A 25,486-nucleotide genomic window follows, 5' to 3' on the forward strand; every position below is an offset into this window, starting at 1 on the left:
TGTATCACTTAATATTCTGTCCCCTATGTGGCCTATCAGCTTCAACTGGATATCATTCCATATATTCAGTATTCATCCAAATGCTATAATTTATATATTCAATACACTCTTAATTTCCCTGCTGTAGCACTCAATGGCTGCATGCCATTTTTCTTTTCTTCATGAGTTGCAATGTGGCAGGTGAGCTAATTTTTGTGCTCTAACCTTTTTCTTGGTCCTTCATAATCAGTTTCTCCCAAGCAAGGTCAACCTGTGCAAAGACACTTTCGTCGTTGCTCCATGTGAACTGGTGGTAATACCCCAGTTTCAATCTTTAAGAATTGTTCACTTTTGGGATAAGTGCACAGATTGTATTTTAAATTCTGCCACAGAGGCTTATTTATGTTTGAGCTTTTGCCCTCGTATCAGTGCTTTAGCACTGAGTACTTGTGGGTTTTACTCATCTGGAGAATATGTTTAGACTCCAAATGGTGTTACTGCATTTTTCTTGCATCTGCTGTGCTACAGATAGACTTCCTAGCAGCTTCAAGCATCCAAAACCCAAATGTCTAGGTTTTCTGCCGTTAAAGTTTTTGTTTTGGCACATTTGTGTCAACAGGTGTATTAATTTTAAATCGGGATTAGGTACCTATGCTACTGCTGACCCAGGACACAGACTTCCTGCAGAAGACATGTCACTGCAGATTGCCTGTTCGTATCTGTAAGAAAATGACTTAATTTGGAGCTCCCACAAATAGTTAAACCATGAATCTGTAAACACCTGTGCCCTAGGACAACTAACAGAGCATTTTGTGAGCAAAGATGATGCTGTTATAACCGCATGAATATGATTACATGGTGAAGAGAGACTACTATAGTGTACATGGACTGCCTCCAGCTTTGCCAGCTGCAGAACTCTCCTCCAGCTGCAGAATTTGCTTCCTCAGAGGAAACTGTTCCCTGTTCTGTCCAGCAGGGTGAGGGGTATCTCAGACTGCTATACATAGCAAGAGCGCATACTGGCTGATGCTGTGCTAATTTGGGCCAGGTGAAGGCAGAGGAAGGAGATTGCCAACCCATGGGCACCCTGTTCTTTATTATCATAGATTTATTTATATATTGCCATAGATACAGAAAAATATAAAATACAGTTGGTAAAGTAGAAAATACAAAATACAGAAAAGCCCCTACCCAAAAGAGCCTACAGTCCAAAGTCTGAATAAATACCATACAGATAGTAGACGAGGAGTCAGAACAGGGAGTGCTGATCAGATGTACACCATGGTATGGGAGTCATTAGGCTGGGGAGAAGGCACCACATGGAGATGCCAAGAACATCACCTCCCAACAGAAAAATGGGGAGAGGCTGTCCCAAAATGATAAAAGGCTCAAACCTCCATCTCTCTCCAATGACCCAGTCTGACCCCTTTCTCCCAGCTATTAGCCAGCCCAACTCTCCACCAAGACAAAAGGACAGAAGTCTTAAATCCCCTCTGAGCTGCCCACCTCCTACACACACCAGCTGCTACCGTCCAGTTATGGATTGTCAATACTGGCTTCTGCCACAGAGTAAAATAAATGGAAAACATTCCAAAGAAGGGATTGTATTTAACTGTATTCTCAAAATGACTAACCTCATGAGCATATTTATTATATTTATTTCGATTTTTCATTCAATCATAATTTGTGTTTGGATATTTCAGAAAGTATAGCATGCCAGGGAATATTGTATATTATTATGCCATAACAATGAAGGCCTCTGCAAGCAGAGCTTAGTTCCAGCATGGTGCAGAGCTCTAATTATTTTGGAATCAAATATATTTTTGTAGAAGGTGTGAAGGGCTGAGAAAGTTTGCCAATGCTGAACTTGTATAACTTTTTGTTAGAGGGTTAGGTCATCAATACGCCAACTGTGAGCTGTTTTCATTTGAAATTCAAATACAGAGCTGCTGCATTCACATACAGTAAACTGCTAACTGTGATGAATCCTGATTAATGTTCCACAAGGCAGGACAGAGGAATTGCACTGGAGTCCCTACCCTTTTTTGGCTGTCAATAGGAAGCTCCTGTGGAATTGATTAAAACATTTTCTGGGGGATGGAGGACTTTCTCCTGAACAGATTAAAAGTTTGAGTAATCCTGTTTTATAGCCTTCTGGGAGCTTTAGTGGTCCACAGGGCTGTGTAGCAGTGTCTCAGACTAGAGTCCAAAGGGTAATCAGGCATTGTAGTTCATGATAGTGCCTGTTAGGACAGCTTAAGTCAGGCTCTCTTTCTGTTATAAAGCACATGGTTTTGGAATTCTGTATTTCTGCCATTTCAAATGAAATGAAATTTATAACTCAGATCATTAGGATGAATGTATTCTTTTTCTTCAATCAATATGGTCATTTTAGATTTAGCAATCCACAAAAACACCATTCGTAGTTTAGGTGATTTATTGCCAACATCTGTTTCCACAGTGGCTTCTTTTTGAAAAACAGATTGCCAGCTGTTGGTTCTTCAAGTAAAACTGATTGTGTTTGGTAAAGTATTTGGAAAAGAATACTTGGCAAATGAATTTAGTTAATTCACAAAACAAAAAGTAATATAGTAAATGTATAGTGAATGGACTACCCAGGTAGAATGATGGCCTTGTTACATAACAACCACTAGCAACCACATTATTTTACTGTATAATCTTTCACAATATGCACATTTTTCTTAGCATCCAAACCTGCATTGGAATGGACAGCACATTCGCGCCATTGATTTCAATGAGACTTTGTATGGTGGTAAATGTGTACAGGTATGCTCTGTAAAAAAAAGGAAAAAATATATTTAATAACAATTTAAAAAATCACGGTTTCTGGTGTGGAATTGTTCACTCTGAGTTCCACTGCTTTGTGGGTTTCAGCTAGACACTAAACTCTTTAGCATTTTATTTTAATGCCTTTGTACTGCCAATCTCTGTTTGAGTTTTGGTATTGTTTCACAGTTATATTAAAAAGTACACATTAACTATTTGTTTTGTTAATTCTGCAGGTACACTCCATGTAGGGGATGAAATCCGAGAAATAAATGGAATCAGTGTAGCAAACCAAACAGTGGAACAACTACAAAAAATGCTTGTAAGTCCCTAAAAGTTTGTTGATGTTGGTTGTTTAATATTTTTTAAATAAACAGCAAAATTAATCCTTTTTTCTTTTAACAAAGCCTCTCTAAATCACAGTGTTCTTCTTTGTCCTTCCTTTCTTGGGATCTTACCTGATCCCCCAACACAACCCCTTTCTCCATCCAACTCCCCTCCCCCCCCCCCCCCAAATCATCTAAGCAATTAACCACAGACTTCTCCAGAGTTTCTTCCACTCTGTCCTTTGTGCATGGAACCCCCTCCCTGAACTAATCCATCAGACCACTATCCTCTCCTTCAAATCATCTTTTGTGGTGCCTCCAAGTAATCACCAAGTGTTTGAATAAATAGGCCCTGGTGCAAGTGGCTGAAAGGCACTTGGCATAGATCCATACATACTTACTGGAGACAATCCAGTATAACACAAAGAAAAGGGCATATTTTAAAATTGTGTCTATTAGATTGTCTCCATCTCTTTCAGGACCTACCTGTCAGCTAAGATTACAAATTCTTCAGGAGCAGGACTCATGTCTACCTCCGTACAGTGCCAAACACAATGACAATCTTCCTTTGTGTGACTTTATTATTTATAGTATGATCATTTCAAAACCCTGTTGTAAGCAGCATACAGTAAAGCATAAGATTTCGTTATCTTTATTGTTATCTTTATCTTCATAAGTACAGATGTAATTAATTATGCAAACTTTTTAAAATCTCACCACAGTATATGACTCCCAACACCTTTTCCAATAGTGAACTTCACAGGCTTGATGCTAATTAGTATAAAATAATATTTTAATCTGTCCTGCCCATTGATTTAATCAAGTGACCCTTTGGTCTCATTACTGGGCAAGGTAAAGAAAAGGGATTGACAGACTTTCACTATGCTTTTCATAGTTTTCAGTATATCATTTATCTTGTTCCTGTTGAAGATGTATTTCTTATTATTTCTACCTTTAACAGAGTGAAAGGCATCTATCTGTTATAATAATTGGGAATATTTCTTCTTTTGCAAGCATATGTTCATATGGGTACTTCACCATAGGATGCACGCACCCATGTGCCCTTTTGACAGAAGATTTGAATTAGAAGTGTCAGTGAGTCCATGCCTACACATTACAGAGCCTTGTGCTTTAGAGCAAAGGCATATAGAAAGGAGTGGACCTGCTGCTACTACAGTTCCTTCTCAACTGGCTGCGATTTGAAATGGAGCAACTGCATGACTGCTGCTTCCTAGCTGATATTACTGGTTCTTTTACTTGTTTGCTTTATTCTTTTCTTCTTTATTTTCTCTAATATTTAGTTTAAATTTTGTTTATTTTTCCCCTTCTTTCCACAAATTTATTACATTATAGAAGGGTTCAAGACAACACCCTCTTCCCATTTCAGAACCAGTTCCTTGGCTTTTCCACCAGCCTTACTCTGGAAGTATGATGACAGCCCCAGAATTCATAGCCTTCCAGACCTGCAGTAGGTATTTCCCTCAGACCACCGGGCTTTCTAGCTGTCTTCAGTGTCTCAGAGACTTTCATATCCCATTGAAGTGCAAAGTTTCCGCAGGATTTAAAGGAGAGATGAGATTGAAGCTTCTCCTTATGGAATACTCTTGAAGACCAGGCTCTGAGTGCCCTCTCTCCTGCCCTATTACTTCAGCGGCAACCGAGGTTGCTTCAGAGACAAAGGATTGAAGAAAAGAAAGCTTCCTTCTCCTAACAAAACCTCCAGGAAAAGAGGTAGATTACCTCTTGGAACTGAACCTGAGGAGACGCCATGTTCCTGGATGAGTACTGCCAAGGATTCTACAGGCACCAGCACCAGAGCTTTGGTACCATCAAAACCAGATAACTCAGAAAGATAAGCCTCCTAGTAAGCACCATAGAGAGCCAATTATTCCAGCAGCATCTAGGCATCAAGACTGCTAGAAGCCTAAAGACTTGAGGAAATCCAAGGCATCAGCACCATCTTCTCCAGTGCTATCTTCAGATAGTGTGCACCCAGAGCATAAAGACATCACCTCAACAACCACTTCAGCACCATCCTCCTAGGTGCTTCATTTTGCATCTCCTACGAGAGCCCCAGTACCACCCCTATACATTTCTATAGCCCTCTGTCACCTTCAAGGTTCTTGTCACAAAAGGGCTTATCTGCATCAGAGGAACTGGAGTCCCCCCTCTTGCAAGTACGAAGAGAAGTTCCCCATTAATACCAGTACTACCATGCCAGCTAGGCTCCTTTCCTCCCCTTTCAGCAGGTCACCCAATACCTGTCCACCAGCACCTCTGGTAATGCCTCACCCTTTGGTGTCTCCAGCACCAGTGCCCAGAGCCCCTCCTTTGTGTTCTGGGATAACACTTCCAACTCTGAAATCTCAGTACAGGGCTACTCAGTTTACTATTTGACACCTCAGGCGGTGTACCTGGACAAGGACACACCAGAGTCTAGAAGGTACCCCAGACCCTCCAAATACGTATAACCCTTCCATGCCAACAACCCCAGTGCACCTACTGGAATCTCTGGACTGCCTATGTGGACAAATTCTATAGGGTTCCTGCCCACAAGAGAACGACTGGAAGTTCCACAGGCCTCAACAACCATCAGCGCCACAGCTGCAGTCACCAATACTGCGTGCTTCTCTGGTACGGAAGGGAGATCAGAAGAAGGATCTGCAGCCACCTCCAGAGGAGGAGATACCTTCTTCTCATAAATTCTCCTCTGCCCCGGACAAGGCAGTGGCACAAACACCTTCCTTCTATGTGGATAATATTAGGTTATTTCAGGACATAATGAAGAGATGTACAGGGGCTCTTCAGATCTCAACAGAGGAGGTACAAGAGTCCCAGCACTCTGGTGGTTATTCTTCAAACCACCCCACAGAACACAATAGCACTGCCCGTTCGTGAGGCACTCTTATCTCCAGCCCGCAATTTGTGGCGTATACCTGCTACTTTTGCACCTACGTGTAGGTGAATGGACCAAAAAAATTGTATACCAGCCAAGGAGCTGGAATATTTCTTCTCCCACGCCAACTCCCTGGTGGTGGATGCAGTTAATGAGAGAAAATGCCAGAGTAGATCAAGATCCACATCTTCTGACAGAGGCTTCGTTGGTAGGAAGAGTTATTCTGCTGCTGCTCTGCAGTTCCAAGAAGCAAATTATCAAGCCATGATGGCAAATATGATTTTACTATTCTATGCGAAATTCACTAATTTTATTAACAATTTGCCACAGGACAAGAGGAAGCGATTCTAGGCCCTCTCTTCTGAAAGACAACTGATAGCCAAGATCTCTTTACATGCTGCCTTTGCTGCTGCTGTTACAGTTTCACCATCTTTAGCTGTTGTTATGTGAAGAAGATCCTGGTTCCAATCATCTGGCCTGTCCAGAATAGAAGTGGAAGACCTCCCTTTCAAAGGGCTGAAGCTGTTCAACAACAATACTAGCACCTCATTGTGTTCCCCCAAGGATGCAAGAGCAACCCTTAGGTGTCTCGGGATCTATGTACCTGGAACAAAGAGACGTTTCAGCAAATCAGACTGCACAACAATCTCAGCTATTCCAACATCAACAGTACCAGGCCTGTTCCAGACCTACTGAATCTCCCAGAAGAAGGCCTGGGCCTCACAAGGAAGGGTGACGATCTCCCTACCTGCCCCACCCTCCAAATAACCATTATGGCAACCTCGTCATGGGACATGAACAATGCCCTTCCCTGAAGCCACTGTGCAAGCCTGTCCTCCACTCCACCCCACTTTGGGGACCGCCTATCACAGTTTCTACCAAACTGGAAACTTATCACCACAGACAAATTGACTTTAAAGGTAATGGCTATGGGATACTCTACCTCTTCCTCCTCTGTCTTCAGGGACCTCTCTCATGAGGATCTCTTAAAACAGGAGGCCCAATCCCTCCTCAGTATGAGAACAATAGAGCCACTCCCCCCAGAATTTGTGGAAAGAGGATCCTAGTCTAAATATTTTCTGGTTCCCAAAAGAAATGGCATTGGAGGCCAATTCAGGCTCCTGAGGTCAAGAACACCCATATTCTCTCTCAACACTTCTGGATGGTGACTATAGTTATCAAAATCCTTCTTTGAGTCAACGGGTTTAGTTTACTGCCCTCAACCTTCAAGACACACATTTTTCACATTGTAATGCACCTTTTCAACAGATGTTTTCTACATTTCATCATTGGCTTAGAACATTGTCAATATCATGTCTTTCCCTTGACTTTCCACAGCCCTTGCGGATTTTTACAAAGGTCTTCTCAGTAGGTGCAGCTCACCTACATCAAGACAGTATTTCAGCCTTTCCCTATTTAGATGATTGGCTTCTCTAGGGGTGCTCCACTCTGGATCTCCAAATGGCAACCGATAAGGTTCTAACCTTGCTTTAGGCCCTGGGTCTTTGTATCAGCCTAGAAAAATCCACACTGTCTCCCATCCAGAGGATAGAATTAATTGGAGTTTCCCTGGAGTCTCAAATTGCTAGGGTCTATCTACCAATCTCCATTATATTCCATCTGGTCACTACCCTACAGCTAAGTCCCTGGCCAACTTCAGCTCCTAGCTCATACGTTGGCCCTGTCATTCGCTATACCACACACAGGACTACATCTTCAATGCCTTTGGGCCTGGCTCAAAATCTCATACACACCAAACAAATATAGCCTTACCAAATAGGTTTCTGTACCCCCACCCTGGGTGCTGGACTCCCACAGATGGTGAAAAGACCCCCGATGAAGGTCTGTGTGGGAACCCCATTCTCATTCCTGCTACCAACATGAATCATCACAATCAATATCTCCCTTCTAGGCTGGGGAGCTACTTACAAGGTTCCACAAACAAGGCAAATGGTGTCCACAAGCAATGTTGCTTTAGAGCTAAGGGCAGTTTGTTATGCCTGCAACATCTTTCTCCACACATTTAGGGTCATCATATCAGAGTAGTGATAGATAACAGAGCTGCAGTGTCCTATATAAATTGACAAGATCCCAGTCTTTATGCACAGAATCCCTAAAATTGTGAAACTGGTGCATTGCCTATCACATAGAGATCTCTGTGATTTTCCTACCAGGCCTCCAGAACATGGTACCAAAGGCTCTAAGTAGAAATTTTCATTAGGACCACAAGTGGGAGCTCAACACTGTGATCTTTCAGAACATCTGGAAAGTATGGGGCCTTCCCTTAGTGGATCTCTTTGCAAGGGGAAACTCAACTGTGACTCTTTGGTAGATGCTGTAGGGACTGGGACAGGGGTGGTCAAGCCTAATGGTCAGAGCTGGTGGGCCAGAGTTCCACTAAACCCCTCCCGTGCTGGTTCTGAAGAGCTGTCCGGTGACTGTCATGGTCTATGAACTACTTGGGGACCCGTGGGCCCACATTTCAGACCCACAGTCCTTCACGGGTGTCCTACTGGTCCCAGGGCCTCACTCTCTCCATCTGTTCTTACCTCCAGTGCTGTTGATTCTCACCTGCTGCTGTTGTAGTTTGATCAATGTCTTGAGAATTATCTTGATTGCACCTTCTTGGTCCAGACAAGTGAGGTATTCAGATCTACATCACCCTTCTATAGAGAGACCCTGATGCCTCCCTCTCAGATCAGACCACCTGATGCAGAACTCTGGCACCATGAGACACCACCAGTCTTCTGTCCCTAAACCTTATGGCCTGGCTTCTCTGTGTTTCTTGGCTTTAGAGTCAGACTGTTCAGCAGAGATACAATCTGTACTCCTGAATAGTAGGAAATCCTCCACTCATAAAACTTACTTGCAGAAGTAGAAACATTTCCTTTTCTGGTGTTCTTGTCACTCTATATCTGTTTCTGAAGCTCTTCCTTAAGGATCCTTGATTATTTGTTTGAATTAAAAAAACAAGAACTATCTATGAAATTTGTCAAGGTGACACCTAGAAGCTATTATGGCCTTTAATTCACCTATCCAGAGCCTCTCAGCTACATTCCTCAAAGGTTTAGCTAATCTGTTCCCACATATCTGGAACCCCACACATCTGTGAAACCTTAACTTGGTCCTCAGTGTCTGAAGGAACTCTGCATTCAAATCTCTGGGCACATGTTTGTTCCTGTAAGACCCCCTTCCTGGTAGCCATCACCTTAGCTAGAAACATTGAAGAAGTTGGAGTGCTTTCGGCTGACCCGTCTTACGCTATCTTCTGTGACAGAGTCATGCAGATTTGTCAGACTTCCATATCAGAATATTCATCTGCCACTATTCTTCCCCAAACCTCACTCCTCAAGTGAAGAGGCAAGCCTTCTCACCTTAGACGTTTGGAGGACACTAGCCTTCTGTCTGGGCCCTTCATGGTTCCCCTAGACTGGTGCTGCAGTGGGTCCACAGGTCTACACCCGCACATTACAAGCAGGAGGTCATGTAATGCGCATGTGCAGACCTTTGGACACTGATAATTCAAATCTCTGGACAAGAGCTTACAGGCATACGTTCCACCTACGATAGAGCACCCATAGGGACAAAGCATCTTGAACAATTCAAGTTATTGAAAGGTAAGTAACCTTTCCTGTATATAACATGTAAATTGAATGGGAAGAAAAAATAATTTATTTTACAACAAAGGCACAATGTAAATCACAAAAAAAAAGATGAGGGAAATGGAAAAAAAACTTGCTGATGTGTACTCAATTCTCATCTAAAAATACAGCTGTAGTCTCTACACGTCTGAAGATCGATCACGCTAATTCACTAATGGCGTATGTTTGGTTTTATGTTAATAAGAGACAGTCTGAATGTGTTTGTTTCTAAGTGAAACCACATATTTTAAAAGCTTTCCAGTTTATTTCTGAATATTTATTTTAGGAAGAACTGCTGCTGCTCTCAGAAAAGTTGTGCTGGTTTCCCTACAGATATTAGATTGGTTTCTTGTGTTTTAGCTGCAACGTCTCGTTTTTAAAGAAATGATTTTCTTTCTCCAGAGGGAAATGCGAGGGAGCATCACATTCAAGATTGTGCCAAGTTATCGGACTCAGTCTTCATCTTGTGAGGTAATGAATTTAATGAACCATTCCCATCCTTTCGCAGTCCTGTAACTAACTGCCTGCTGATGGCTGAATGTTATTGCTTTCTGGGAAATTGTTTCTGCCTGTGCTGTTAGATCACGCACACCAATTTTACAACAAAGATAACGGAACAGGAGTAGGTCCCACCCACCTACTCAGCCCTGCCTTCATATTCATCTCATCAGCACCTTAACTAACCCTTTACAGCCTATGATGTTAAAAGAAAAAGGAAAACCTCTTGAGTCTCTCTTCAGTTAACGTGGAAGTACAGGGTCCCCTGTTTTAAAATTCGTGATTTAAAATACTTTCTCCAGGAAGTCTATTTGAGTTCCGACGTTAAGGAGCTTTAATAAATATTTCTGCTCTGTTTTAACGTGAAAAATATATGGATTGAATGATTTGGGCTGTTAAAGGTTAATTGAAGATCCTGTTTCTGTATAAATCTGTTCAGGTAAATTTGTGATAATTAAATGTCTATAACAGTAACAGGTGGTTAAATATTATGTTTCTGTGCAGAATTGGTAATGTATCTTTATTCAAGAAAAACAGGTTTGGAATTCAGTACTCTTTGAATTAGCAAAGTGATGCTGTGGTTTTGCAAGTTCATATAACTCTTCCTTGCACACAAAGCTATTTTCCATGTGTAACTGAAAGGAATTAAAACATTGAAAATGGCTATTAGGGAAGGATATTCTTCCTATTTGGGCTTACAGATTGGCATAAGCACTGTGCAAGCAATGCTATTCTTTCCATGGGGCACGCTTGATTCTTCAACAGGAGGCAGACTGGGTATTACACAAGGGTGCGATAGAGAGCATTCCATCTCAGTTCCAAGGGAGCAGGTTCTACTCCCCATACTTTCAAATCCCCAAAAAGGGCAGGGAAGGTGAAGACTTGTCCTGGACCTTCAACAGCTCAACATCTTTATCAGGAAATTGAAATTCAGGATGATTTCACTGACATCTGTAATCTCCTCCCTGCAGGAGGGAATGTGGTTCACAGCCTTCAACATGAAGGACTTGTATTTCCATGTGGATATTCACATATCATAAAGGAAGTTCTTGTGTGGTTCGTAGTTGGCCAGAAGCACTACCAGTTCTACGTCCTCCTCTTTAGGCTTGTGATGGCACCCAGTGTGTTTACAAAAGTATTCACAGCAGTAGCAGCCCAGATGAGATGCCACAGATTTATGGTGCTCCCATACCTGGTCAACTGGTTCCTGGTAGGACAGTCTCACCAAGAAGCTGTCTCAGCAATACAATCTCTTCAGCACCTCCTTGCAACCTTAGGTGTTTGTGTAAATGAAGACTAGTCTGTTTTGTCACCCATAAAGACAAGAAATTTGATAGGGGCACAGCAGGATTCTGTCTCTGCACGAGCTTTGCTCCCTGAAGACAGCTTTTACACAGTTAGCATCTGTTCTCTTGCATTATCCACAAGCCTCAAACTACAGTGCATTAGTGCCTCTTGCTGTTAAGACCATATGGCTGCATGTACCTACATGACACACGTCACCAGGCTCCACTTACGGTGCCTACAAGCCTGGCTCTGCTTGACCACAGAATCACTGTTCCATCTGCAGTTCTCAACTCCCTTACTTGGTGGTCCAACCCAAACAGAGTCATGTTGGGGACTCCTTTTTGCCCTCCCACAAGGGCCACCATCTTGATGGATGCCTTCCTCATAGGATGGGGTGTTCATTTAGACTACCATACCGCCCAGGGTACATGGACCCCACAGGAGGCCTGTCTCCATATAAACCTGCTGGAGCTCAGATCAGTCTGCCTAGTCTGCAAGGGCTTCCTCCATCTCATATGCTCACTTCATGTACAGATACTATCAGATAATATCACCACAGTGGTCTACATACCAAACAGGGAGAAGTGAGATCTTGTCCTCTCTTCATGGAGGCATTTGGGCCATGGAACTGATGTATCAGGAATCAGATTCTGTCCACATGTTTATGGCACACTACGCCTGATTCAAGTGGCAGCTGTGGATGCAACAATGGGAACAGCAGTATTGCAAGCATGGCTGATGTCAACTTCCTCACGCCCTCCTCCAGACTGAATACTGCTTGTGAGTCACCCACATGAAGAAGACCAGGAGTTTCCTTACTCTAGCTGGAGGTTCTTTGAGATACGTGGTCTCCTATCTGTTTTCCACCATGCGCCCTCCTTCACCTCTGCTTCAGACCCTACTACATTGCAGTAAGAGGGGGAACTGGAGGAGGGTCAACCTGCACTGCCCCTTATACCTTTGGACAGAAGCATGCAGGAAGATACTGCAGGTGTGCAAGTCAACGGACGCTGCTTGGAAGAATTTCTGAACTCTGGCATATGGCAACCATGTGTACCCAAATGTGGAAAACAGTTAGGGACCACATATCTCAAAGAACCTCCAATTACAGCAAGTAACCTCTATTTATGTTCATCGCTTTGCATATAATGTTACTACATATATTTCACCACGATATCGTTGACCAGCAAGCTATTAGTTTTAAATAATACTCACAACGCCTATTCTGTATAAAGATTATTACAGTGGTGTACAGGGTGTGAATACAGTGGTCCCTTCGGTCACAATCTGGTCTTAAAATAGTAACATCATATACAGAAAAGCTATTTTAGTAATTTTTGTGGCAGTTTCTAAGATTTGTTGTTTTTCTTCCTCCAAGGCATGGACAATTAAAGTCATCACAGTACTGTAACCTAGCTTTCCAGCTAGAAGAATACAAAATTAGTGCTGCTGAAATTTTTTAAAACTCGAAACCATCGATTATGTGAATGAGATTTTTCTCTACACATTAATTACCCTCAGACAGAATTAACTGTTCTTAAAATCAAACATAATATGCTACTATTACTTTAGATATAAAGGCACATTATTTTTCTACATTTGGAAGGTACCACCTTTGAGTACCCGAGACTTGCAGCTGTCCAGTTATATCTGTCCTAATTTGTGGCTCGTTAGTAATGTTTAATGGAGTTCTTGTTACCTGAACATTAAGCCATCAGCAATTTGTAGAGATATCATATCCCTTTGATATGTTTGACCCTCTTATTGTGTAGAGTCTCCATAGTTAATCACTTCTGAATCAGTGGTTACTCATAATGAGATTTAATCCAGGCTGTTGTTATTTTTGGTTGAGATTTTCAAAGGTAGGTAGGGGATTTAGCTTCACAAGTCATGTTAGTTTCAGTGGGTCAGCTTTGAAAATCTCAACCTGAGATTTATTCCAAGCTTGTTCAGATCTCTGAGTGTCACATAGTGCATATGCTTCACCGATCTTAGCAGCTCTCTTCATGCATTTCTCATGGCATGAGGGACACAGGCTCCTGAATCTTGCTCATCCGTGGTAAGGTAAAGTGAAGTAGGTTTGGAATCTGGGTTTTATTTTACTTGGGCAGAAGGCTGTCATACTCCTTCAGATTTTTCTTCACCCAGGGTTCATAAATTTTTAGAAGAACTAGTTGAGGTGCCCTAGAAGGACCAAAACAGGACTAACAGACAAGTCAAATCCCTGATGCCTACAGCAAGAGTTACCAATTAAGGCTAAACTATTTAGTGAGACATTAATATCCCAGAAGGATATTTTGGGATATTTCCATGCTTTCACTATGGTAATACACACTGAAGAAAAATCAAAGAAAGAGAAATCATATTTAACATTACTGGATTAGGTAGCGAGGCAGCTCTGACTAACATGCCAAATTCCCTACTTCTAATTACTCCAGGGAAGATAGAAGCCAATGCAAAGACATTGGTTTCAAGAGTAACAGTAGGCTGGCAATCTGTCATCTTGCCGGGCATGTATTTGAGGATTAGAGACAACTTCAAAAATTGAATTTTTATTTCCTGGCTTAGAGTTTGCTGACATTATACTGTTCCTATAATCACTGTTGTGTAAATTATTGATCATCTATTGAGGGCATCTGCCATCCAGTTATCAAGGTGGGTGCACAGTCTGACTCCTCCAGATACTCATTTAGTGCAGTGTCCAGAAACATTTTTTTTTTCCTCCTTTCACTAGCCAAGAAATTGCACCTTTCCCTCTTGGTCACAGACTCTAGCCACAGTGATTACTGCAACACACTCTGCCAATGGTTGATTGTGAATACCATGCAGAAGTTTCAGCTCATGCAGTATGTACTATCCCATCCAAAATAAGACATGAAGAGAGCGTATCATATTGGCATTTCATTTCTGTCTTGGCTCCTGTCTAATTCTTTATCTACTTCAGGATCCTGGTCCAAATCGTTAAGCCTCTCAATGGGGTCTTTCACTCGCACGTCCCCAAGGAAGGACAATGAATGACAACTGATTGAAACCTTTTTGGTAGTAGTACTTGTGTTGTGAAAGTTTTAATACAGAAGATCAGTCTGAGTTTGAGTCATACCTTTTTCAGGACACAGTGCAAGACTCAATTCATTACACAGATCTTCCCTCAGTAAAGCCATCTCTTATTCTTTCCTGAAAAATCAACAAACAAATATTATTTTTAGAAGTGCAACAAGCTGGACAAGGATTGAGAAAACAATTATTAGTCAGACTTCTTGTACTTGCCCCCTAGACTAGAGTACTACTTTGAACTATACATTTGTAGCAATATCCCAGTCAAACACTCTTACTTTCCATTGATACAAGACCCTGAGGAATAATTTTCAGTTTAAGATGCAAGAGAGTGCTGACAGAGTATATATTTGCAAGTAAATGTTCTCTGAAAAGAGCAACTTCTACATCTTTGAAACTGTCTATGTGAGACACAGGCAATCGTTAAAAAAAAATTGAATTGAGTGGTAATCTTTTTGGTGGACTCAGAAACACTAAATAGGAAGCATTTCTTCCCCCTGGAAAGTGTTTCCTTTTGGTGCCATTCTAATGCATGCAACTCTAGGCCTTCCCGGAGTCCTTCCTTTACAATTACAAAAGAATCTTTCTAGGTTTATCCATGAAAACAGGACACCTTGCACCAGATTGGAATTGAAATATGTTTGTAGATTCTGACACTCATCTCAACATATTGTGGGGTTTAGTCTTATCAGATGTGAAAATAGAACCATCACCTGGCTACTGTTGCCAGCGTCTGGTGTGACAAGAGATTAATTAAATAGCACTGATAGTAACTGCCGAAGGATCACTTCACTTATAAGTCACTAACCAGCACCTTAACTCTGCCAACTCTTGGAAGTGGTGGGATTGTCTCAGCTAATGATGAAGGTAGAGCTGAAGAGTCAGTCAAAATCCAGGAGCAATGTGCCCTTTTGTTTGTTCTTGCTTGGCTTAGGGGTGACATAGAAGTGTCACTTCACTTCTTTCTCTCCTTAATGTAGTGTTTGTTTAGGTGGCCTAAGCAGGACAAGTTTGGAAAGTCCTGGGGTTCAGGTAGCACTTCCTTAATCTTGGCTGTGGAAAGCACCTAGTCCAAACTTGCATTAATTCTGGCCTCCTTGGAACACCTGCTCCATCCATTGTTTGCCTCCTCTCCCCCAAGAGGATTGACATTCTTGGACACTTTCTATGAGAAATAATTCTCCCTTTGAGCTGATCTCCAGGCAGAATCTGAATTTTTCTAGTTCTAAGCAGTCCTGGTATTCTAAGATGATGTCCATTGTGTCTGCTATCTTCCAATAGGCTGTATGCAATACACAATTTTGCTGTCCTAGCTTGGAATCTTTTCTTTTAGAAGAAACTTCCTAGATATTAAAAATTGGATGAATGCCTCTTGTAGTTGGGCAAATCAAGATAGCCTTAAATTCATAGTTTCCACCATTCCCTTTAGCTTTTTCTTAGATTCATAGATTTTAAGTCCAGAAGGGACCACATGATCATCTAGCCTGATCTCCTGCATGTTGCAGGCTACACAACCTCCTCCCTCCATTCCTGTAATAGACCCTTAATTACTGAGTCCGCAAATCATGATTTAAGTTACAGAGGCTTTACCATTTACACCAGTTTAAATCTGCAAGTGACCTGTGCCCCTTCCAGCAGAGAGAGGCGAAAAACCCCAAGGGTCTCTGCCAATCTGATTGTGGGGAAATTTCTTCCTGACCCCAAATATGGCGGCCAGATGAATCAGAGATTCATAGATTTAAGGTCAGAAGGGACCATTATGGTCATCTAGTCTGACCTCCGGCACAACACAGGCCACAGAATCTCACTCACCCACCCACTCCTGTAACAAACCCCTAACCTGTGTCTGAGTTATTGAAGTCCTCAAATTGTGGTTTAAAGACTTCAAGGTGCAGAGAATCCTCCAGCAAGTGACCCGTGTCCCATGCTGCAGAGGAACGCGAAAAACCTCCAGGGCCTCTGCCAATCTTCCCTGGAGAAAAATTCCTTTCTGACCCCAAATATGGCGATCAGTTAAACCCTGAGCCATGTGGGCAAGACTCACCAGCCAGCACCCAGAAAAGAATCTCGTAGTAACTCAGCACCACCCGTCTAACCCATCACAGACCATTGGGCCATTACCTGCATAAATCAAAGATCAATTAATGCAAATTAGCTATCCCATACCAATACCCTCATAAACTTATCAAGCTTAGTCTTGAAGCCAAATATGTCTTCCCCCACCACTCCCTTGGAAGGCTGTTCAGAACTCACTCCTATAATGTTAGAACCTTCATCTAATTTCAAGTCAAACCCTAGTCATCCTAAAACCGCATTAGCTTTTTTAACAGCCATACTACATGGCGCTCATGTCATCCTGTGATCAACCAATACTCCAAGGTCCTTCTCCTCCCTGTTACTTCCAATGGATGTTTCCCCAATAAACCAAATTCTGTTATTAATCCCAAATGCATGACTTTGCACTTTCACTATTAATTTCATCTATTAACTATTACTCCAGTTTACAAGTCCAGATCTTCCTGTATGATACCCAGTCCTCTCTGTGTAGCAGCTTTGTGTCTCCGCAAACTTTATTAGCACATCCCTATTTTGTCCAAGGTCAGTAATAAAAAGATTAAATAAGAGTCCCAAAACCGATCTTGAGGAATCCACTAGTAACCTCCTTCCAGCCTGACAGTAACCTTTCGGTACACCCGTTTAGTCTCCCTTTACCAGTTCCTTATCTCCTTTCTCAGTTTCATATTGACCCCATCTTTTCAATTACTAATAATCCCCATGTGGAACCATATCAAATGCCTTACTGAAAATCAGGTAATAGACACTGCATTTCTTGTCTAAAAATCGTACCTTCTCAAGAAGGAGATAGTGGGTTTGGCACGATCTACCTTTGTAAAACCATGTTGTATTTCCCATTACCTGACTCGATGTCTTAACTATTCTCCTTCAAAAATTTTCCAGACCTTGCAGCCAGAGTTAAACTAACAGATCTATAGTTTACTCGATCACGTTTTTCCCTTCTTAAAAGGAACTATGTTAGCAATTCTCCATGTACAGTAACACTCCTGAGTTTACTGATTCATTAAAATCTGCTAATGCTTGCAATTTCATGTGCAGTTCTTTTAATATCTTGATGAAGATATCTGGCCCCCGATTTGGTCCCATTAAGCTGTTTTCGTTTAGCTTTACTTCGGATGTGTTAATATCTACTCAACTCATCCATTTGTCATCCTACCATTTACCCTAAGCCCTCATTAGAAAGAGGGAATATGGTTAGATATTGGGTCATGCCTATTATCCTTAACCTCCACTCCATCCTCAGTGTTTAGTGGTCCCACCTCTCTTCTTGTTTCTTCTATTATATGTCTATAGACCTTACATTGTTTTAATTCCCTTTGCAAGGTCCAACTCTACCGGCTTTTGGCTTTCTCACTTATCCCTGTTCTGACCTCATTCTGCTACCCTCCATCTTCCACCCTTGTAGGCTTCGCTTTTTCTTATCACTCTCTCTGAGATGCACTCGCCAGCTTGGCTCAACTCCTGCCTATGATTTTTCCCCTGGGAGCAGGCTTCTGAAGTTTCTGCACTTTGACTGAAGTAATTCCACCTCCCTGGCCTTTAGACCACAAGTTCTCAGACCAATCACTCCCTAACTAATTTCCCTAAATGCTTAAAGTTAACCCTTTTGAAATCAAAAACCCTAGTCCCAGATCTATTTTTGTTTATCCTTCCATCTAGTTTGAACTGAATTAGCTCACGATCACTCAAACCAATGTTGTCGCATACAACCATGTCTTCTGTGAGGTCCTCACTGCTCACCAAAACCAAATCTAAAATGGTATCCCCTCTTGTTGGTTCTTCAACTATGAGCCTTTCTGCAAGATCCAACAGTAAAACACCTGGGAAAGAATTATCTGTAGTAACTCAGAGCCCTCCCCATCTAACATCCCATCACAAGTCATTGGAGATATTTGCTGCTAACAGTCGCAGGTCGGCTACATGCCATTGTAGGCAATCTTGCCATACCATCCCCTCCACTAACTTATCAGCTGAAGCCAGTTAGTTTTTTTGCCTCCACTGCTCCCCTAGGGAGGCTGTTCCAGAACTTCACTCCTCTGATGGTTAGAAACTTTATCCAATTTCAAGTCTAAACTTGTTGATGGGCAGTTTTATAGCCATTTGTTGTTGTGTCCACATTGACACATACCTTAAATAACTCCTCACCCTCCCTGGTATTTATCCCTCTGATGTATTTATAGAAAGCAGTCATATCTCCTCTCAGCCTTGTTTTGGTTAGGCTAAACAAGCCAATCTCTTTGAGTCTCCTGTCAAAAGATAGGTTTTCCATTCCTCAGATCATCCTAGTAGCCCTTCTCTGCATCTGTTCCAGTTTGAATTCATCTTTCTTAAACATGAGGCACCAGAAATGCACACGGTATTCTCACCATTGCCTTATATAATGATACTAACCCTTCCCCGTCTCTACTGGAAATACCTCACCTAATGCATCCATCCTGGGATTGTATTAGCCTTTTTCATGGTAACTAATAATCATCATGTGATCAACCTGTACATGCAGGTCTTTCTCATCTTTTGTCACTTCCAATTGATAAATCCTCAGCTTATAGCAAAAATTCTTGTTGTTAGTCCCTAAGTGTGTGACCTTGCACTTTGCACTATTAAGTTTCATTCCATTTCTGTTTCTCCAGTTTTCAAGATCATCCAGATCTTCTTGTATGATATTCCTGTTCTCCTTCATATTGGCAATTCCTCCCAACTTTGTGGCATCTGCAAATTTTATTAGCACACTCCAACTTTTTGTGCTAAAGTCAGTAATAAAAATGTTAAATAACTTTGGTCCCAAGACAGATCGCTGAGGAACTCCGCTAGTAACCTCCCTCCCTTCTGATAGTTCAGCTTTCAGTATGACCCATTGCAGGCTCCCCCTTAACCAATTCCTTATCCACCTTTTAATTCTTATATTAATCCCCAATTTCTCCAATTTAACTAATAATTTCTCATGTAGAACTGAATCAAATGCCTTACTGAAATCCAGGTAGATTAGATCTAGTGTATTTCCTTTATTAAAAATTGGTTTCCTTCTCAAAGAAGGAGAATCAGGTTGGTCTGGCACAATCTATCTTTTATAAAACCATGTTGGATTTTATCCCAATTACCCATTTATTTCTATGTCCTTAACTAATTTATCTTCCAAAATTTATTCCAAGACCTTGCTTACAACTGAGTTCAAACTAACAGGTCTGTAGTTTCCCAGATCACGTTTTTTCCCTTTTTTAAAAATAGGAACCATATTACCAATTCTCCAGTCATAGGGTATGACCTCTGAGTTTACAGATGCATTTTTGTTATTTAGCTTCTCTGATTTGTGGAATTGTCAATCAGGAGCCTAAAAGCAGATCACACTAGTTCTTAATTGTGATTCTTGGTTCCCAATGTTGGGGAGCAGGGCACTTTTCAAAGGGGTACCAAACTTACTCAAGGCATTCTTTTTAAAATTTTGCTTGGGTTTGTGATAGTTTCCAACCATTAAGCTGTTATGGGGGCACTGTATAGATTTCATGGAATCACACGTAGCCCATGAAATGTTGACTGCCTAATGCTACTAGGAAGGTCAGGATAAGACATGATCCTCTGAAGCTCCTCAGAAGTAAAAGCTGGTCAGTGGAGCATTACACTGAGACAGATCTCAGAATATCCTCAGGTCCACAGGCCTTTGTAGTAGGCCAAGAAATCTTCCTTGGGGAGGAGATGTAGTCAAGAGCCTGTACAGCTATGTGGTGCCTTCTGCCTCCATCTGGACTTTTTCTTGCCCAGGTTAGACAAATAGGCTGTGTCTGCTTCCAGCACTTCCTAAAAGTTTGCCCCTTGCCCAATTGTCATTTGACAAGCGTACCAAATCAAAGGTACCCAAGTTAAGCCATATTCCATCTATTCTAGACAGTCAGAGAGGTGGCAGAGCCAACAGGAGATGACCACATCTGAGGGGATGAATGACTCCTCCATGTGATTGTCATAATCTAGTGCTACCTGAAAAAATCTGCTGTAAGTGGAAGGAAGCTCTGTATGTAGGGGAAGGAAATTGCAACTTTTTGGAAGGAGAAGCATCTTTTACCTGCCATCTAATGTTACTTAAAGAGGCAGATAAATAAAATAAACCCAAATAAAGCAAAATAAAGAAAATTCCTTGAAACATTGACAAAGTAGCTTATTTGGCCTCACTAGGATAATTGTGCTCGAAGATTTTTGCAAAAAACAATAGATGTGTTTCTGCCAATCTGTTAAGTACTGTAAATTACTAAGGCAGCCAAATGACTATGTATTTTCTTTAAACCCATCTAGTGGAAATATACAGAGCTGTTTGGTTTTTATGGTGGATTTTATTGAGATAAAAAGATCTTAAAAGTGATAAGACTAGCAAACTTGTGGCTCTGCTATTTCAGATCTGGAGCTCCTCTAGGTGGCTACTCATGGAATTTCATTTTAAAGCATACCCAATGAGTCAAAACTAAGTCCTGAATGTTATGTTGAGTTTATACAGCACATCAAATAATACAGGCAACAACAATAAATAGTGCCTGTTGTTTGAACTATTCATTGGCATTTTGGGATAGTTATGAGTGCTGTTATATAACTTTCTTGTATATGTTAATACATTGTTAATGGTGAAGTCTAATTAGATAAATGTTGTCTCATGAGCAGTGAAGGTGGGGTCCTGGCTTCTAATAGACTTGTTAAATGCACTGTCATTTGATAAGCTATACACAAAGGATTTCAAAAAAAAATTAATCTGTTTTTTCTCATTTTGTTGTCCGTAACATTACGATGCTAACAACTGAAGATACCTAAAAGGATTTTAGACATGGAACATTACAATTCAGCACTCTTGATTTTTATACAATGTGTGAATTAATTATTTTGTTTACTGAATAAGTATCCAATTAGCACTTGAGATTTCTTTGATGATGAGCTCATATTGCAAAGTACTGTGTGCTCCAAATAGCAAGGGTAAACAGGAGGTTTGGCGATTATCCCTTTTTTCCCCCATTCAAGACCCAAAATCATCACAAATCCCCATTTCCCATTCCATAATATGTCCCAACATGCGCTTTGCAGATAATGTCTCAACCACCATGGAACTCTCTGGAGCGTAGAGCCACCCTGCAAGGCTCAGGCAAGTGGTGGCTTTTTTGTTATATAGAATCACAGAATAATAGAAATGCAGGGCTGGAAGGGACCTTGCGAGGTCATGTAATCCAGCTCCCTGTGCTGAGACAGAACCAAGTAAACCTAGACTATCCCTGGCAGGTATTTATCTAACTTGTTCTTTAAAAACCTCCAGTGATGGGGATTCCACAACATCCCTTGAAATCCTATTCCAGAGCTTAACTATCCCTATAGTTAGAAAGTTTTTCCCAATATCTAACTTAAATCGCCCTTACTTCAGATTAAGCCCATTACTTCTTGTCCTACCTTCAGTGGACAGGGAGAACCATTGATCACTGTCCTCTTTATAACATCCTTTAATATATTTGAAGACATTGTCAGTTCCCCTTCAGTCTTTTTTTTTTCCCCAAGATTAAACATGCCCAGGGTCAAGTTTTCTAAATCTTTTATCACTGTTGTTGCTCTCCTCTAGATTCCCTCCAGTTTGTCCACATCTTTCTTAATATGTCTACTCAGAATTGGACACATTACACCAGCTGAGGCCTCCCGAGTGCTGAGTAGAGCAGGACAGTTACCTTCTGTATCTTACGTATGACACACCTTTTAATGCATCTCAAAATATTAGCTTTTTTCTCAATGGCATCACATGGTTGACTGATATTTAATTTGTGATCCTCTATCACTTCCAGATCCTTTTCAGTAGTACTACCACCTAACCAGTTATTCCCCATTTTCTAGTTGTGCATTTGATTTTTCCTTCATAAATGTAGTACTTCACATTTGTCTTTATTGAAATTCATCTTGTTGATTTCAGTCCAATTCTCCGATTTGTCAAAGTTGTTTTGAATTCTAATTGCACCCTCCAAAATACTTGCAATCTCTTCGAGTTTGGTGTCATTTGCAAATTTTATAGGAATACTCTCACTCCATTATCCAAGTCATTAATAAAAATGTTGAATAGTATTGGACCCGCGACTGACCCTTGTGAGGCTCCTCTGAATGCATCCTCCCATTTTATCAGAAAACCATTGATAACTGCTCTTTGAGTACGGTCTTTCAACTAGTTATGCACTCACCTTATAGTAATTTCATCTAGACCACATTTCCCTAGTTTGCTTATGAGAACGTCATGTGAGACTGTGTGAAAAGCTGCAGTTTGGCAGAATTTTATTCTGAATGTATTTATTTATTAGAATTGTATTTATTTTGGCAAATTTTTATTTTTATACCAATTAGAGTATAAAATTAAAAATAACTTGAAACTTTACAAAGCTATGACATAAGATGCAAAAGAGAAACAGAAAAAAATGCTAAAGTTTTAAAAAAATAAAATAAAATAAAAAAGTCAGTTACCTCACCGGACCAGCCAGCTCTGGGCTCTAGCTGGGGTCCTCCAGAGTGGTGAGGCAGTGTGCATAAGGACATTTCATGGAGCAGGAAAGATCATTCCCAATATCAGCATACCTGAACGACTAGAAAGCTTGTTCAAAATTAGTTATATGCTGAAGACTGCTGTTGTTCAGCGTATAATCTTAGATTTTTTTGTGAAAGATCGCTACTGATGCACCAGATCATTTTGATTGCCAGATGAGGCAATGCTTAAGAGGTGGTCCCAAATATTGGGAAATTCAGAAAACTGACTCCTGAGATGATAGTAATATTTAATTTATAGGATAAATAAGCAAATGAATCCAAATATCAAATTGTAAAAAAACTATTCAGTATTTTGGGATATTTGTGCAGTTCATAGTGTGGAAACTTTCTCCAAAGAAACAGCTGAAGAAATTATTATAAAGCTGTGGATGTAACTCTTCTTTTACAGGAACACAGATATATTTAATAGTGTTGTGTGTTAATGAACCTTGTGTCTTATTTCAGAGAGATTCCCCCTCTACATCCAGACAGTCCCCAGCTAATGGTCATAGCAGCACTAACAATTCTGTTTCGGTAAGACCTCCAGTTCCAGACAGAGAAGTGTACAAATTTTGTTGGTGCTCATCTACCATTACTGTTCTAGTTACATTTGTTCAGTGGAAAAATTGTGTTCTGCTGATATAATCAAGGCTACTACAATTATAACTCCCCATTTTCTCCTTTTAAGGTTTTTTTTTCCAACAACGTATTCTTCTCATTAATATTAAATTAATGAAATATTAATAAGCATAACATGGCAGTTCCCTTATCCTTAAAATGTTCTTAGCAATTCCCTGGTCCTAGTTTTCTCAAAACTAAGCAAGGATTTAAAGTGGAAGCATTATTTCCATTCTAAACTTTTGAAGCAGTGTTTCAAAGAAGAATAATTGCACAGCAGGTATTTCAGGGCTTTTCCAACCTTGGAGTTTTGAGAGACCTCTGGAATGTGTATTCGTTTCCGCTATCTGAGTTAAGGAATTGGTGTGCCCTCTGCTGTTGTGGTACGTGCACATACTTTGTGAAATATGAGCCTTGCCTGGGTATGGAAAGCAAAAGGAAGTGGCTTTAAACTGCACTACAAATCCAGCTAGTATCATCACATCTTTAACACAAAGTACTTCCGGTTCAGCATGTATTCAGGTAGAAAGGTCCTCTTGATTTCAGATATTTCTAAATAGATGTTGAAATTTGTATTGTTTATTATTTGTCATTGTTGTGATTTATATGGCAAAACATTACAAAGCATCTGTATCTCCAAGTTCTTTATATAAGATTTCTGTAAGAGTGCTGCTGACGCTCACAGTTCTGCGCACTCTGATAACTTCAACAATGCCATCACTTCATGGGATTATGTATCAACTGAAAAATCCAGAGCAGGGCAACTATTCCAACAACTATTAAAAGTAAATTACAGTTTAGAAATGATTAGCTTAAAAATAAAGTATTTTAATTATAACAATGAAAGATAATTACATGGCTGGAGAACTTCAGTACATTTCTGTGAAAAATACTGAACTTGCAACATAATAGACACACTCATAAATTTAGTATTGGTCACCATTTAACATGTAATATCTTTCTAAGATAAAATTTAGTAATATTTATTGTAACTATTTATTTTCTAGAAACACATCTAATTTAAGTATTTATTAAGCTGAAAAAGGCATTCTTATAGAAAGCCTCTTTCACTTGCAGGTGCTTTTGTGTTGAAGATGCTGAATCATTTATTTAAGAAAAAGCACATTTTCTATCTGCTTAAACTTTTACCTGCTTTCTTCAGCTTGCTGCTAAACAGCCTGGGTTTGACATTCCTTAAGAAATAAGAACTTCTAAGAAATGAGCTAATGTTTTATACATATGTACAATGTAACATTTTGCTGTAATGTAACAAATTATACTAACAAATTATGTTGTATACTCTAAAAAAGTAAAATGAAAATTTCTTCTCCTGGGTTGGCTTTGTTCTGCAGGACTTGCCATCAACAACACAACCAAAAGGACGACAGGTGAATAGATATCCTCCATGGGAGCTTTTCTAAACTTACCTGCTAGTAGCCAACCCCTTCTTACCTTTTTCCATTCTGTATTCTGTATGTGCTGGACTATAACATTTAAGCTTGAGGAATGCATCCCATTTTGTTTTTAACTCATTGTTTATGTCTAATTCACAGTAATGTTTTTTCCATCCATTTTTATGTGTGAGAGAGACTGGGAAGTTCATTGTAATTTCAGACTGTGTGGTTGTTTTAATTATTAAGAACACATTAATAGACATGTACAGCACTGTTCAAATTTGAAACCTGCACAGGTTTTCACTTTGGAATAAAGTACAGCTGTATTCTGTGCCAGGAATTTAGACGAAACTAAGGCAAATAAAGGAAGCTTAAAATAACTTAAAACATTATTCTGAGAAAACTTTTAAA

The 25,486-nt window shown here is 40.4% G+C and overlaps 1 protein-coding gene across 13 annotated transcripts in view; it reads left to right on the forward strand.

Moving 5' to 3' along the window:
• The window catches only part of CASK (calcium/calmodulin dependent serine protein kinase), a 442,447-nt gene that overhangs the window by 390,119 nt on the left and 26,842 nt on the right, over positions 1 to 25,486 (forward strand). For 6 of the 13 annotated variants that reach the window (XM_032806492.2, XM_032806483.2, XM_075059557.1 and 3 more), the window contains 4 exons: positions 3,003 to 3,088; positions 10,032 to 10,100; positions 23,529 to 23,597; positions 25,034 to 25,069. In XM_032806492.2, the coding sequence (XP_032662383.1) occupies positions 3,003 to 3,088; positions 10,032 to 10,100; positions 23,529 to 23,597; positions 25,034 to 25,069 (260 nt within the window). The remainder of the gene's footprint in view (positions 1 to 3,002; positions 3,089 to 10,031; positions 10,101 to 23,528; positions 23,598 to 25,033; positions 25,070 to 25,486) is intronic. The other 7 variants (XM_032806543.2, XM_032806534.2, XM_032806551.2 and 4 more) reach the window with 3 other exon arrangements.

This window comes from Chelonoidis abingdonii, chromosome 1, assembly GCF_003597395.2.
Source record: "Chelonoidis abingdonii isolate Lonesome George chromosome 1, CheloAbing_2.0, whole genome shotgun sequence".
Lineage (NCBI taxonomy): Eukaryota > Metazoa > Chordata > Testudines > Testudinidae > Chelonoidis > Chelonoidis abingdonii.